The sequence below is a fragment of the Acomys russatus genome, chromosome 22 (assembly GCF_903995435.1).
Source record: "Acomys russatus chromosome 22, mAcoRus1.1, whole genome shotgun sequence".
Lineage (NCBI taxonomy): Eukaryota > Metazoa > Chordata > Mammalia > Rodentia > Muridae > Acomys > Acomys russatus.
Genome location: NC_067158.1, coordinates 20,994,284 through 21,009,098, shown reverse-complemented (window position 1 = coordinate 21,009,098; position 14,815 = coordinate 20,994,284). Strand labels below are relative to the sequence as shown.

Below are 14,815 nucleotides of genomic sequence, written 5' to 3'. Positions count from 1 at the left end.
TAGATAGGCAGAGTCCAGACAAAAGTGCAAAGTCTGCTTTATCTGTCATGAGCACAAGCGGCCACTTAGCCTAGATCGCACTGTTTGTTGTATCTTTGTGTCATGATTCCTATTTGCCCCACATGTTAGGAGCAACTGGGAGCATGTCAAGATCCTGCTTATTCTACAAGACAGCCCAGGAGTATGTGAAAATGAACCAGGGAGAGTGGAAGAAGCATCCCTCCTTTATGTACAGACACACTATTTTCCTTAGAGCACCACTGCACCTGTACTCAGCTATGCCAAGCTGCTTCCTCAGGCAGACACTGACTTAATGATTTAATTGTTCTATCTGTTAAGAATGACGCCACTAAGGTGGCCTGTTTGACATCTTATTTCCAAATGTCTGGGTATTAATTAACTATTATCTGTCCTGTGTAAGGGTACTCTTAACTGATCTGGGTGCCTTCTCTGGCTTAATAGAACTTCCTGTGAGTGTGACATGTTGAGTACCCCGCCGATGGGGTATGCATACCCAGAAGTTCTCTTTTCATAAAAGCCAGCACATAACTTCAGCTCAGAAGTCACTGCCCATGAGAGGGTCTGCTAGACTACAAAGGGCTCTATGCACACTTGTGCTCTCTGCCATCACAGCTCCCCCATGATGACCACTGCCTTCTACCTCTTGCCTAACCATCCCACTGAAAGAGTGCAAGCTGCAGAAGAAACAATGTGCAGTGTCTTTGTAAATTAACGTTCAAAGAATTCTAAACTTCTCATACTTTCAAGGGGATTAAAAAAACAAAACAAAAGCCATGCGCAAAACTCCAAAAATTACAAGAGAAAGAGTATGCAACTGGCAACTCACCCTCTTTCTTTACCCCCTCCCCCCCTCTGCTGGCTGCTTCAGCATGCACCAGGCCTTGAACTTGTGACTTATTGGAATCATGACTATAGTCCTCATACTGTCTACGTCTTATATAAGCTCTGCAACTGAGCACCATTATGAATGTTTAGTGGCTATTGCCACACCTATTGCCCAACAAAACTAAAATTCTCTTCTTCCAAAGGCAAGACTTTAAGGACAATGTTATGCCATGAGGAAAAGAGTGGAGCCAATCACCCATCCTGGACCTTTCTCAATCAACTGCCTCTCCCTGAAGTCACTGGGTTTGTGTTCAAAAAGGGAAAACTGAGGTGAAAGTCCAAGTAGTTATAACTGACCCACTGAGGCCATTCCGCTTCTCCAAACTGCTCCGCCATCTGTTCTGCCTTGGCTCTAACAAACTTGTGTTGAGTGAAGGAAAACTGGCATACTTTTGGGCAGGTAGCTTTTGCAACGCACTCATGGCCTTGCAAGGAACCACTCAGGGGCCTTCTCATCGAAAGCATTCGTGTATTTGAAATGTTGTTCTTCTCGCGGTTGAAAAATCAATCCTCTGCCTTCCCAGCGGCATAGTCTAAGCCAACAATATAGGGCAATAACTAAACATCCATTGCTCAACTGACACCCGGGACTTTCCCCTCTTTCGCATGATAGTCGGGATGAGCATGCTTTGCAGGAATTTCTGCCGGAGCCCTGAAAAGTTTCCACTGTGAGGAGGAAGCAGTGACAGAACGTTCCTTCCTCATGGTGAAGGAAAATAACACTGTACTTAGAAATTTCTTTGGGGAAAGGTACCTCACCATCCAAGAGTGACTATTCACGTCACCGTCCACATTCCATTCACTCAATCAACCGAGTTCCTCTGAGTGGATAATCTGTATGTACAACAATTTCTCCTTAAAAGTCAGTGCCCGCAAGTCTCACCCCAGACAGCAGTTTCGATAGATGGTATTATGTGGGGGAATAAACCATCCTCGGTGTGTGTGTGTGTGTGCTGACCGCTCCAACAGTTGAATCTGGCTGCTTTGGCCCTCATTTCTCTTGCAAGTATTTTTAAGTTGGCCAAGCTGACAGCAGCTATGACCCAACATGTAAAATAATAATAATAATAATAATGATGATGATGATGATGATGATGATGATGATGATGATAGTAATGTCTAAAGTAACTCCTGGACGAGCCATATGGCTCAGAGGATAAAGGGTGATTGTTTCAAAGCCTGAAGTTCCGTCTCCAGGATCCACTTGGTGAAAGGAGACAACTGACTCCACAAGCTGTCTTCTGACCTCCACACTAAGGCAGTGGCACACACACACACACACACACACACACACACACACACACACACACTCACTCACGTGCGCGCACACACACACACACACACAAAGTATTTAAAACATCATTATTTATCTTTCTCATGCTATACTAATATATACTTTAGAAATAAGAACTCATTAAACTTTACAAGTTAGTACTAGCGCAAAATTAAAATGGTTTGTCTAAATGACTGCGATCAGCACAATTTTAAGCCCATACAATGGCTAATAAAGTATGAGAATAAACCAGAAAATAAGCATGTAAGTGGAGAAAGTTAACTGTGATTAAATTAAATCTCCCCACAGCTGGTAAGCATTTAGTATTTTCCTTTAAATTAAAGAAAACCAGGTTTTGACATCTGAAACATCCTCTTTGAAAAACTTTTTAAAATCATTTGCAGTGACATGAGATTTTCAGGGACAGCTGTCTTTAAGGACTTACACAAATTCCACAGATGATTTTTTTTTCAGTTTTTTATTATTGAGATAATAATATACTTACACCATTTCTTTCTTCCCTTCTCTCCTCTAAACCTACCCACATACCCTTCCCCTCTCTTTCAGAATCAGAGACTATTTTTTATCAATTGTTATTGCATGCATACATGTATTTTCATATATTTCTAATATTCAAGACGCTAAAACAATAAAGAAATGACATAGTCAAAGAAACCACATTGTTTGGTTTGATAACACAAATCTCACTTTGTCATTCATACAGATCATACACAATGCATCAATTTTATCCCAAAGTGGAATACAGGGAAGGACCATTTGCAATAGTCTTAACAACAGTACAAGGAGCAACACAGCTGCTAAAGCAGTCATGACGTCATCCAGTAAAATGCATGCACACTCACTTTAACAGTAAAATTGTCCGGCATCACATTTCTACTTTCAAAATAACATCCTTTACAAAGTCTCCTGAAGCACCTAGGAAGTACACAGAGCATCTCAGTTACATCCGTCTTGTGCACAAGCATGGGTGCCCAATCAGCAATGCCAGTAGCCATGCTTTTCCTTATTTGCTATTACCTACCTGTTTCTAAATGGCCTGGGTAAGCAAAGAGGTGAAAATAAACAGGTGAATGTGTACAACTAATGCACCTTCCACTTCTCAAACAGCCAGAGCTCAATTTGGGAGACTTTCTGGAGGGGGGGGGGGTCATGGTGACTCAATATGTATCTATTGTGCCTATGATTAAGGAGACTTTGACTCCTTTGATTTAGGTAGCAGGAGTTTCATAACGCATGTCAAGTCATCATTCTGTTTATTCACAGCAAGGTGCAGGGGAGAATGCTTTTGTATGAATCACTTTAGACGCTCTTCCAACTACAGCCTAGAGAGTCTAATTAATTCTTCCTATTTTCTTTTTTTTTTTTTTTTAATTCTTCCTATTTTCTTGTCATGTTTTAAATAATAGCATTTATTTTAAAACGTGTTTCTTCTGTTCAGTGTTTAAATCGTGCCACTTCGCACTCAAGGCACTTTACTTTGGACATAATGACTTTCTTTAAGGTGCTTTAGGAAAACTAAGAAAAAAAAAAGAGTACAACTATTTAGGATTCACTAGAATGGACGTCAGGGTTGAGAAGGCTAAGAAAGGCAGGTCACTGGGCGGTTCTTGGGCTACAAGAGTTTCTCCATTCTTCCTCTTTTGTTTGAGAGCACCAGAAATCTGGTGGAGAAGCCAGTCAAACTCTCTCTTTTTGAGAAACTGCAACTATCATGTGGGCAGAATTAGGCCATCTCTTTTGTGTGCTCTAACTGACATCTCAGATCACATCTGTTGCCAGACACTGGCCTGCAGGGCACTGTGCACACTTACCCCAGTCTCCCCCTCCCCCCCGCTCAGTCAAGATGAGGTCTCCTGAAAGCAAATACCATTCTCCCACTCCTCCGGTGTATCCAGAACATGAGGTGTGCTTGTAGAAATGATTCATCTCACACTCTGCCATGGGGACCTCAGAAAAGGCTTTTTTGATTTGGTTATTACTGTACGAAACAGTGACTTGATGATGACTCAAGAAGTGGGCTCTGCGCTGCAGGGTGGGCAGCAATTTACAAACATTATGGCTTCCAACATAGCTAACTATCACATATCAACTATTGAACTGCAACTTGGAAGACCGATAGCTAAACTTATGTTAATATAGAAGGGAGGAAATCCACAGTGCCGGCAGGTTTAGCGCTGGTGGTGTGACAGTGAGAATCTGACAGGAGGTTGCCATGGGGCTAGTGGTCCTATGACCAATGTCATGAACACATATGGAAATATCTAATAAAGTCTACTGCCCCACAGATGTCCCCATCTCAGGACTTTACAGTCAATACATCAACTATCACATTCATACTCCTCCGCTCCCATTCTCTGCGATGTTCCCAACTTTCCAGCCCCTGTGTATGGATTCGTTAGCTACCAAGATGCTTGTGTTTTGACCTGGCAGTCTCGGTTTCCCCTATTTGTTCTCCACAATCCTCTGTCAGATCTGCCTCCAGATCAGTCTCCCAGTCACTTGCCTTGTGGCCTCCTTAATCTTGCTTCATCTCCCCTGTAACCGTCACTCATCTCCATTTTTCCATGATACCCAACAATCCAGGCTTTACCTTCCTTGGAGACAGTAAAGAGCAGCCACTTCCTGAGTCCCTTAAGCTTCTGCAGAGAATCCTCTCATATAGGGGAAGATCCAAAACGAATGCAGGTCCGTGGACCCGTATAGAACATTACCTCTCTTCCTGTTGCCTTGACCTCCCAATGCTTTCTAGAGTTTGACTCTCAGTGTCACTTCTGTCATACCTGCAGCCTCTTTGCCCCCACATGATATTTCCATTTGGGTTTTTTTTTTTTTGGTCTCCTCCTCCTCAGATATAATTAAAATTAAAACCCGGCTTTGAGAAACATCCTTTATCCTGTCAGACCTTTCATTTCTTCTATGACTCGGTTGCACATTTTCTTACAATCTTCCACTCTGCCTTCTACTAAAATGACTTTTATTCACTTAAAGGGACATATCAGGTCCAACTCATTCTCATGCCTGAAAATATAGATGGCACGGCACAAATTATGCATCACGGCTCAAATACAAAGAAAAATGTCTTAGGTGCCAATGCCTGTCCTTACATTCAAAAGGCAACTTATATAATCCCATAAGGCAGCTCACATGTGCTGCCTCTTTAGTAACAGTGAAATTTCAGGGATATTTAGTGACTCAAACAAGGCATTCCTATGTTCCCAGACTGTAAGTCTAAACTCTCATTAATGAAAAGTTGAATGTAGTTGAAAAGTGTACTTGGAGTCTAGGTCTGTCTTGGAAGAAGAACTCACCCAAAAGCATAAACTTGAAAGAAGGATATCCCACCCTTTGGTAGCCCCTACTTAGCTTCTAAGGCAAGCTGCTGGGACCGCTAGCAATGCAAGTCATTCTTAGTACAGAAGAATGTATTTCAAAGATGGCCGCTCAAGAGGGCCAGGCATTTGATGATACAGCCTTCAGAGATTAAGATTCCAAACTCAACCCTTTTTCTGTCTTAGAAAAGTTATGAATTACGAGGTTAGGTACACAAAGCCAAGTGCAGCTATTTAGTCTATCAGGTTGCTACCACCTGATTTCAGATAACTTGGCGTTCCACCACGGGAATGTGGGCACAACAAAAACACCCAAGAGTACAGGCCTCCTTTGCATATAGGAAAAGCAGATCGCCAACGTTTAGTTAGTCGTTACAAGAACTACACATATTTAGAAGCAATAATAGAAACCGTTAAGATGCCCCCTTTAAACCCATAGTGGCTGGCTCACCTTAGGCAAGCCACTCACTGAACCTAGAAAGGAGGTCTCAGAAGCCTGGAGCTTCAGAGGGGCTTTCCACCTAACCCAGACCTGGAATGAAACATAGGCTTCCTGGATGTAAAGCCGGGCCTGGGCTTCACAAGACTCAGTCCTCAGAGAGACAGAGACAGAGAGAGGGGTGGAGGAGAAAGGGGGAGGGCAGGGGAGGGAAGGGGTGGGTAGAGTGGTGGCCTTCACCTAAGCTTTTGTTCTCTTTAATAAAGCACAGCCTTTTGAACACCAGTGTCTTTACAGACAGCACCAGGGAAAACTAATTTCTATAAGACATCCAGGCTCTTCTCATTTGCTGTGTACAGGATCTCTTCCAAAGACCCACCATCCCTGCCATAGTACAGGGGGGAGCCTGCTCAGAAAGGCCAAGCCAATCCCCTGCCCAGATCTAATTTTGGTGAGTATGGTGGCCCCAGTCAAAGGCGACCCAGGAGACTACAGCATCCCTGAATAGGACAGTAGGCCACTGAATAAGCAAGTTTCAGACAGGGACTCATGCTCAATAGCTTGCTTCCTGGTCTGTCTTCTCCATCTATCCTCAAACCCGAGTCACTTACACACCTCACCTAGCCTGGCCCTCCTACAATGTGGCAGTGGAGTTTGGAGGTGAAAGGACTTTGAATATTGGCATTGCTTCTCTCTAGCACTGGGAGAAAAATCACTGCACTTCTCTATGCATAGTTTTCCCCACACAGATGATGAGAGCCACCATCCCCTGCATGTAATGTCTGACAGTCTTCTGCTCTGAGGACAAGTACAGATGGTTCCATAGATTGGCGGGAAGAATAAACCCCACCTCACTGAAGGGAGCCAGCCTGGAACAAACTGACCAATTATACTAACAAACCCTCTATCAGCACGTTGCAGAAAGTGTCTCAGGTTTTCAATAACCTGCCCTCTAGAATTAGCCTTTTCTTTTTTGTTTTGTTACTTTAACAGATGAACGTTTGTTTGCTGTTTTTCCTACTATACCCAGAAGCATTTGGTTTTAAGTGACTACCGTACAGACGGGCAAATGAGGTGGCATTTCTATTTTACCTGGAAACAAATCTCCAACTATGAACAGGGTTCAAAACAGTCATACTAAAGAGCTGGGCACAGTGCTGAAGTGAGAAAAGTGATGTTTTACATGGAGTCTCAAGGGAAATTGAAAATTAGGAGAAGGAGTCCCATGGGCAGGGCCAGATGCCACCCAACTGAGAAGCCCTAGAGTTTGCTCTCTAGCTATCACAGGGAGGAGGAGGGGAGCCCTTCAGCTAAGGAAGGTAGGAGAAATCTTCACACTGATCCCATCTGTTAAAAAAAAAAAAAAAAAAAGCTAGAGCCGGGTGTAGTGGTACACGCCTTTAATCTCAGCACTTGGGAGGCAGCGGCAGGCAGATCTCTGTGAGTTCAAGGCCAGCCTGGTCAACAAAGCGACTACTGGACAGCCAAGTCTATACAGAGAAACCCTGTCTCGAAAAACCAAAAAAAAAAACCAAAAAAAACAAAAACAAAAACAAAAAAACAAAACAACAACAACAACAAAAAACCACTAAGCCTAGATTACTATGCCCAGACTCCTGATAGTCCTAAACAGCTCTGAGGATTGGCATCTAGTCTTCCTGTAGATGTTACCAATTTTTTATTTATGCTAGTGAGTCTCAAATCAAATACCACTAGAGTTTTTAAAACTAATCTAATTATCATGATAGACCAGTGAAATCTTAATATATGGAGTGAAAGCCAAGCGCTGGAGGAGGGGTGTAGTTTGTTTTACTTGTTGATTTTTTAATCCCAAATGATTTCATTGTGTAGTTAAGTTTGGGAAAGTGAGCCTTACACCCCCTCCAACAAAAGTGCACCGAGGACCAACCCCCAACTCCAGCTCGGATGCCGATGACATCAACAGCAAGTGCGGACCTGACTCTTGGAACCCAAGCGGCTGGATTTTGAAATTGTGCAATTAAACCTTCCGAGGCATGTTTCTCGTGTCAAGTGGGTTTATGGTCGGGTAGTCATGAAGCCAGACTTGTTCATGTTCCGTCTGGACAGTTGGCGCATGTGATCCACGGACATCAATCTGTTTTTTTTTAATTAGGGGTTATATTTTAGTTGGCCCAATATCAATCACTTCATAAGGAGAAAAAAAATGAAAAGAAAAAACTCAAGAGGGAAAGTCTCAGATACCAAGAAGAAAATTTGCTATGGGCCTCATTTTGAAACACCAAGAGCAAACTACACACAAGGACCCAGCTGTCACAAGGCAGTCAGCCATACCTGTTGCAAAGCCAAGAGGTGCTACTGAAGCCCTAGCTTCTGGGAAAGGACAAACTTCGGGGATCCCAGGGAAGCAAGCACCCTGTGAGACTAGCTCCAGTCTGGCACGAAGCCCTGGTCCTCAACCAGTGCACCTAGCCTGGCAGGTCCCTGGTGTGCTTTATGCGGATGATCCACCACCACCCCTCCTGTCCCCGTTCCGGTCTGGTCCCCGCCCTCTTCCCCCCCCCTTCGGAAAAATCTCCACCAAGACCATCTTTTCCCAGAAATCTCAGATGGTTAGTGACAGAGACATTTCCCACACTTGCAGGTCGTTGCTGCAGCTAGCTCCACATCAGCAAAAGGGCACGCAGAAATCTGCAAGCCCCACTGGGAGTCAGGCTGCCAGGTCCAGAGAGTACCCTGGCGGAGAGGTGCGTTTGGCGCGCTCAGAAAACCCGCCTGCCTCAGAGGTCCCAACCTTGACCTGAGGCGCGTTGGTTCTTCCTCCAGTCCCTAAATCCCAGGACTATGCGGGTGGGACATAACCACCCCGCGAGCGGATCCGGGGCCTCTTAGCTCTCTCTGACAGTACTGCGCGCACGTGCGCTGATGCCAGGTGCCCAGTGCCTCCCCGCACCACGTTTCCGCTCCGAACGCCTACTGAGCGCAGAAAAGTGAGGCAACTAAGTTGGGAGCGGCCGGGAGCCCCGGAGCGCACAGCCTCGGTTCCCACGCTGCTCTGGCAGCCTCTCTTCGCCTAGCTCGGTCTCCCTTCCTTCGGCCGCCCCAGCCTCCCCCCTTCCAGACACGTCCAGTTCCTCCCAAGAACCCAACCGCCTTTGGGAGACAGGAGAGGAGAGGCGGGGGCCTGGGGACGCGGAGTCGGGCGCAGAGGGCAGGGTTTGGACGAGCGCGCTTCGCAGGGGGCGCGGGCCGGCGGGTCACGCCCTTACCTTTCTTTTCTTCCAGCGCCCCACCTGCGGCGCAGAGCGCAGCAAGCAGCACCAGCAGCGCGACTCTCGGGGTCCCTGAGGGTCGCATCTCTCTGCCCTGAGAGGTTGACTCCAGCTCTCCGGGATTAATCCGAGACAGAGTGAGTCCTACAGTCGAGCGCGGTGACTGCGTCGGCACCGACGCGAGCCGGACTCAGGCGCGCGTCCAGGTGACGGGTCGTCGGTCTAGGAGGCGGTGGCCTCCGGGACTCGCTCCAGACACCCTGGTCTGGGGCAAGCGCACGGTGTGGGAAGCGGAGGGAGGTTGCTGCGCGCTGCGCTGGGGCTGCCCAGACGTCTAGCTCGCGCGGGTCGGGGCGTGGGGAGGCTGGGCGGGAGGGGGAGGGACTAGACAGGAGAAGGAGGGACCGGGAGGAGCGAGAGGAGGAGAATCTCAGGAGAGAGGAAGCACTCGCCGCGAGGATCGAAAGCAGGCATTGACCGGAAGGTGGTGGTGAATGGCCTTGGCGGTCACCGGACTAGACTCTGGGGAGAGTCCAGGTTGCGTGCAGCTGGGCAGCGGGTAGCTTTTGCGGTAAATTTGAGTGGGAACTCCTCTTCACTGCATTTCAGGACCTAGGCACTCCAGGCAAATTTTTTGTCAGGGTCCCCTCCCTCTGCCTGTTCTACCTTCTACACACTGGCCGAACCCTAGAGCACAGGTTGGAAAATGACACAGATGGAGACGCTGTCCCCACTTATTTTCTGTAACTTCTCCTGGTCGGCGGAATCTCAGCAAGGTCAGGCCGGCTTAGCGGCGGAGTTCCCAACCGCGCAGGCAGAGGGGGCACCAGACGTCTGAAGTGGCACTCAGAAGTCCGAGGGTCCTTCAGACCCCATCAAGAACCCTCCACATCTTCTGAAAGGAGCTTAGCCAACTCCTGGCACAGAGAGGCGCCTCGGTAAATGTTTGCTGGGTGGATGCATCAGTGTTGAGGAGCTAAAACATGGCGCTTTTCTACACCTGGAACCAGTTGGGAGTTCTTGGAAAGGAAAGCAGTGTATACATGAGGTGAATTCCTTCGCCAAGGCAAAGATTTTAAACAAACAGCAGTTATCATATCTTTAGAGCAGTTACTAGCATCCAGTGACCCAAGGTAGCCACGCCACACACCAGGAGGCAAATTGGCAGGTAACTTCACCTAGAATTTGGCCAGTAGAAATGCTGTGTCCCTGAACTGCAGGACTATCAACTAACTTCCCTCAGCAAAGACCAAGTGATGCCACTGCTTCCGAACTATGGGAGAAATGTCCCCTGCTCCTGTTCGAGAGCCAGAATCTCCCAGTTCGCAAAATCTCTTGGTCCCCCTAATTGAGGCCCTCCTTGGGGACTTATCTTCCTCTTAGCAGTAGTCACAGCTAACCAGTAGAGTGCAAGCCAGCCTTTTCCATGCAGTGAGAAGGGAGGCACTCCTAACTTTCTTTCCCACCCAGCAGAGACAGGGCTGCTGCCCAAGTTTTGCAGCTGGCATCCTGAATGGGGGCATTTCACCCAGCCTGTGCAGGGGCCCCTCCTCATACCCTGAAACCTTCATTGTGAAGTAGAGCAGGCCTTCTGAAACTTTTCCCACCAGCAATGTTTTTCATGGAAGCTTTTTAAATTTAACCTTGGGTAGAAATTTATATAAAATAGATATGAGAATCAAACATCTACTAATGATAGATTATAACATAATGTTAAGACAATTCTTTGGCATACATATGACTTTACCACTTATTAAAGATAAAAAGCAAATTTGTATTTTAATGAGATTGATTGTTTATGTTACATTAAAAGTTAGTTCTTGAGCGAATACTTGATTTTGCAGGACATAGAACATCTGAAACATTGTTCAGAGTTAACTAATATTTTGGTTTTCAGTCTTCAATGCATGAAATAGAAAAATATATTTATAGCTATTTTATTCCCCTTCCCAAGGACACACATTGTGGAGGGGCACTCATGTGTCTATTTTCTGCTACATGTTTCAAACAAGAACTTAGGTCAGTTTTTAAAGTACTACAATTATAAGAGGGGAATAAGAGAAAAGCCTTTAATCCCAGCACTTGGAAGGCAGAGGCAGGCAGATTGCTGTGAGTTCAAGGCCAGCCTGGTCTACAAAGTGGGTCCAGGACAGCCAAGGCTACACAGAGAAACCCCGTCGGGGCTGGGGGCGGGGGAAGCCGGGCGTGGTGGTGTACACCTTTAATCCCAGCACTTGGGAGGCGAGGCAGGCTACACAGACAATCCCGTTCTAAAAAAAAAAAAAGAAAGAAAAAGAAAAATGAAAACTCTTGCATGCTTGCATGTTCACTTATCGAGGGCCAGAAATCTGGCTCAAAACTATATTTCCTATCAAGGAATACAATCAGTGGCACAAGTCATAATGAACACCTAAGAAAACAGAAACCATAGCTACAAACCAATTTTTAAGAATATGTAGTTTCTCCTATGAAACCCTGAAAGAGGATTTTCTATTGAGATTTCAGGATTCTCTCTGTGGTAGCTCTAAGGAGCATTTATAAAGCTTTATAACATTTATAAAGCTTATGATTAGAACACCCCCCCAGTGTGAGCTGATGATGGTTAGAACATCTCTCAGTACTACCTGATTGCATTCTAGCTCCTAGAAACAAAGCTTCCTCAAGACCATCACCAAGAAGCAGTGATGCTTTGAAGTTACCAAGCATGAAACTAGGACGGCATTTATGGAATGGTACTTTGTACACTTGGTCCAAGTAACCCAGGCGATATACTCTCTGTTGCCACATCATCCAGGAATGGTGGATACATCAGTCTAGACTCTGCTGAACTCTGTGAGATGTCAGCGTATCTGATGACTCATGAGGAGTGCAGCTCACAGGGGAAACGGTGCCTGCCTAGGAAACCCTGGATGGAATTGACCCATGCTAGGCTTAGTGTGGAGATGCCTATGAGCTACAAACTCCGCAGTGACCCACTTTGGGGAAGGTGCCAGGGAGGACACATTAAGGTATGTTTTACATCTAGGAGACCAACCGGATTCTTACAGGGAAAGCTTGGAGACAATCCTATTGCCTTTCTACCTGGGGAAGGTTATCAGAGGCACAATCTATGAGTGCTTTTAACAAAGTTGGGATAAAGGAACAAACAACGCTACCTTCCTCCAGGTAGCCTGGGTGAGGATCTAAGAAGCACGTATGAGGTTCACAGTCCAGTGACAACAGCTCACTGAAGGACTGAGACCTATGGTCATGCTATAGAATCCTGCACATATGTGGTCTACAGCAACATGGCAAGAGCACGGCAACATGCAGGCAGGGGCATGGTGCTGGACACTAGTTCACAGCTACATTGAGAGAGAGAGAGGGAGAGAGAGAGAGAGAGAGAGAGAGAGAGAGAGAGAGAGAGAGAGAGAGAGAGAGAGAGACTGCCAAAAATGAAAATGCAAAAACAAAAAGCCTAAAGAGTTGGGGAGAAAAATAAAACAGGAGAAACATATTGAAGAACTATGGGACATCTACAAAAGGTATAATGTGTGGTGTAGATATGAGAAAAGAGAAACAGAATCAATACTTAAAGTACTGCTGACTAAAATTTTCTCCAAATTAGTATCTGACATCAAACCACAAAGTTAACCAGATTAGAAAATACCTAGTAGAATGGTTGATCAATGGAATTAAATCAAAGACCCAGAAATAAGCCCACACACCTATGGACACTTGATTTTTGACAAAGGAGCCAACAATGTACAATGAAAAAAAGATAGCATCTTCAACAAATGGTGCTGGTCTAACCAGATGTCTACATGTAGAAAAATGCAGAGAGATCCATATTTATCACTACGCACAAAACTCAAGTCCAAGTGGATCAAAGATCTCAACATAAAACCAGATACACTAAATCTATTAGAAGAGAAAGTGAGGAAGAGCCTGGAATTCATTGGCACAGGAAACAGTTTCCTGAACAGAACACCAATAGCTCAAGCCCTAAGTTCAATAATTAATAAATGGGACCTCTTGAAACTGAAAAGTTTCTGTAAGTAAAATACAATGTCAATAGAACAAAATGGCAGTCTACAGATTGGAAAAAGCTCTTTACCAATCCTACATCTGACAAATGGCTATTATCCAAAATATATAAAGAACTCATTAAACACCAACAAACAGAATATCCCAATTAAAAAATAGGGCACAGAGCTAAACAGAGAATTCTCAATAGAGGAATATCTACTGGCTGAGGATCACTGAAAGAAATGCTCAGTGACCTTAGTCATCAAGGAAATGCAAATCAAAACGACTCTGAGATTCCGCCTTACACCTGTCAGAATGACTAAGATCATGACAGCACATGCTGGAGAGTATGTGAGGAAAGGGAAACACTCCTCCATTGCTGATGGGAGTGCAAACTTGTACAACCACTTTGGAAGTCAGTCTGGTGCTTTCTCAGAAAATTGGGATGAGTGCTAACTCAAGACCCAGCCATACCACTCCTGGGAATATACCCAAAAGATGCTCCACCATACAACAAGGGCATTTGCTCAACTATGTTCATAGCAGCTTTATTTGTAATAGCCAGAATCTGGAAACAACCTAGATGTCCCAGAACTGAAGAATGGATAAAGAAACTGTGGTACATTTACATAATGGAATACTATTCAGCCATTAAAAACAAGGAAATCATGAAATTTTCAAGCAAATGGATAGAACTAGAAAAGATCATCCTGAGTGAGGTGACCCAGACCCAGAAAGACAAACATGACAGGAGCCTAGCAGAGTTGTCCTCTGAGAGGCTCCACCCAGCAGCGGTTAGAAAAAGATGCTGCGACTCACAGCCAAGCCACAGACAGGCCACAGAGGAAGAGGACAAGTCCTGATGCAACTTGATGTAGTTGGGTGAGTGGGTAGGGGGCTCCCCTTTTCTGATTAATAGGGTAGGGGGTGGGGTAAGGAGAGTAGGGCTGGGAGGAGAGGAGGGTGGGGGCTATGAATAAAGAAATAAATAAATTTAAAAAAATACCTAGTAGAATAAATCCCTAACACACATCACAACTCTCACATAGTCACACTGTATCTTCTCTTCTGCAGTCCAAGTCAAGATGAGGCCATGAAGATGGAGATTAACCTTATCTGTGGAAGAGTTAGAAAGACACTATCTCTATAAAAGATAAGAATCCCATCTCCAGCTGGGCATGGTGGTGCACACCTTTAATCCAAGCACGAGGGAGGCAGAGACAGGCAGACTACTGTGAGTTTGAGGCCAGACTGGTCTACAAAGTGAGTCTAGGACATCCAAGGCTACACAGAGAAATCCTGTCTTGGAAAAACAAAACAAAACAAAACAAAAGAATCTCATCTTCAACCAAGAAGGTGAACAGCCTTTACAAGGAAAAACTTAAGACATGGAAGAAACTTTCAGACTCTTATGTGCCCTTATTAGCAGAACTAATATTGTGAAGATGAATATTCTCCCAAACAACCTATAGATTAAATTAAGTTCCCATAAAATTGCAATGATATTCTCTGTAGAACTAGGGAAGAAAAAAAAAAAGGCCCATGGAAACAAGAGATTAAGAATAGCCAAAGCAACTCTGAGCAGAAC

General features: G+C 45.1%; 1 protein-coding gene across 1 annotated transcript in view; it reads right to left on the bottom strand.

Annotated features, from left to right (window-relative positions):
* Positions 1 to 9,357, bottom strand: part of Egfr (epidermal growth factor receptor) — a 168,674-nt gene extending 159,317 nt beyond the window's left edge. The window contains exon 1 of the mRNA XM_051165147.1: positions 9,217 to 9,357. Coding sequence (XP_051021104.1) covers positions 9,217 to 9,304 — 88 coding nt within the window. The 5' untranslated portion in view covers positions 9,305 to 9,357. The remainder of the gene's footprint in view (positions 1 to 9,216) is intronic.
* Between the last annotated feature and the right edge of the window lie 5,458 nt (positions 9,358 to 14,815).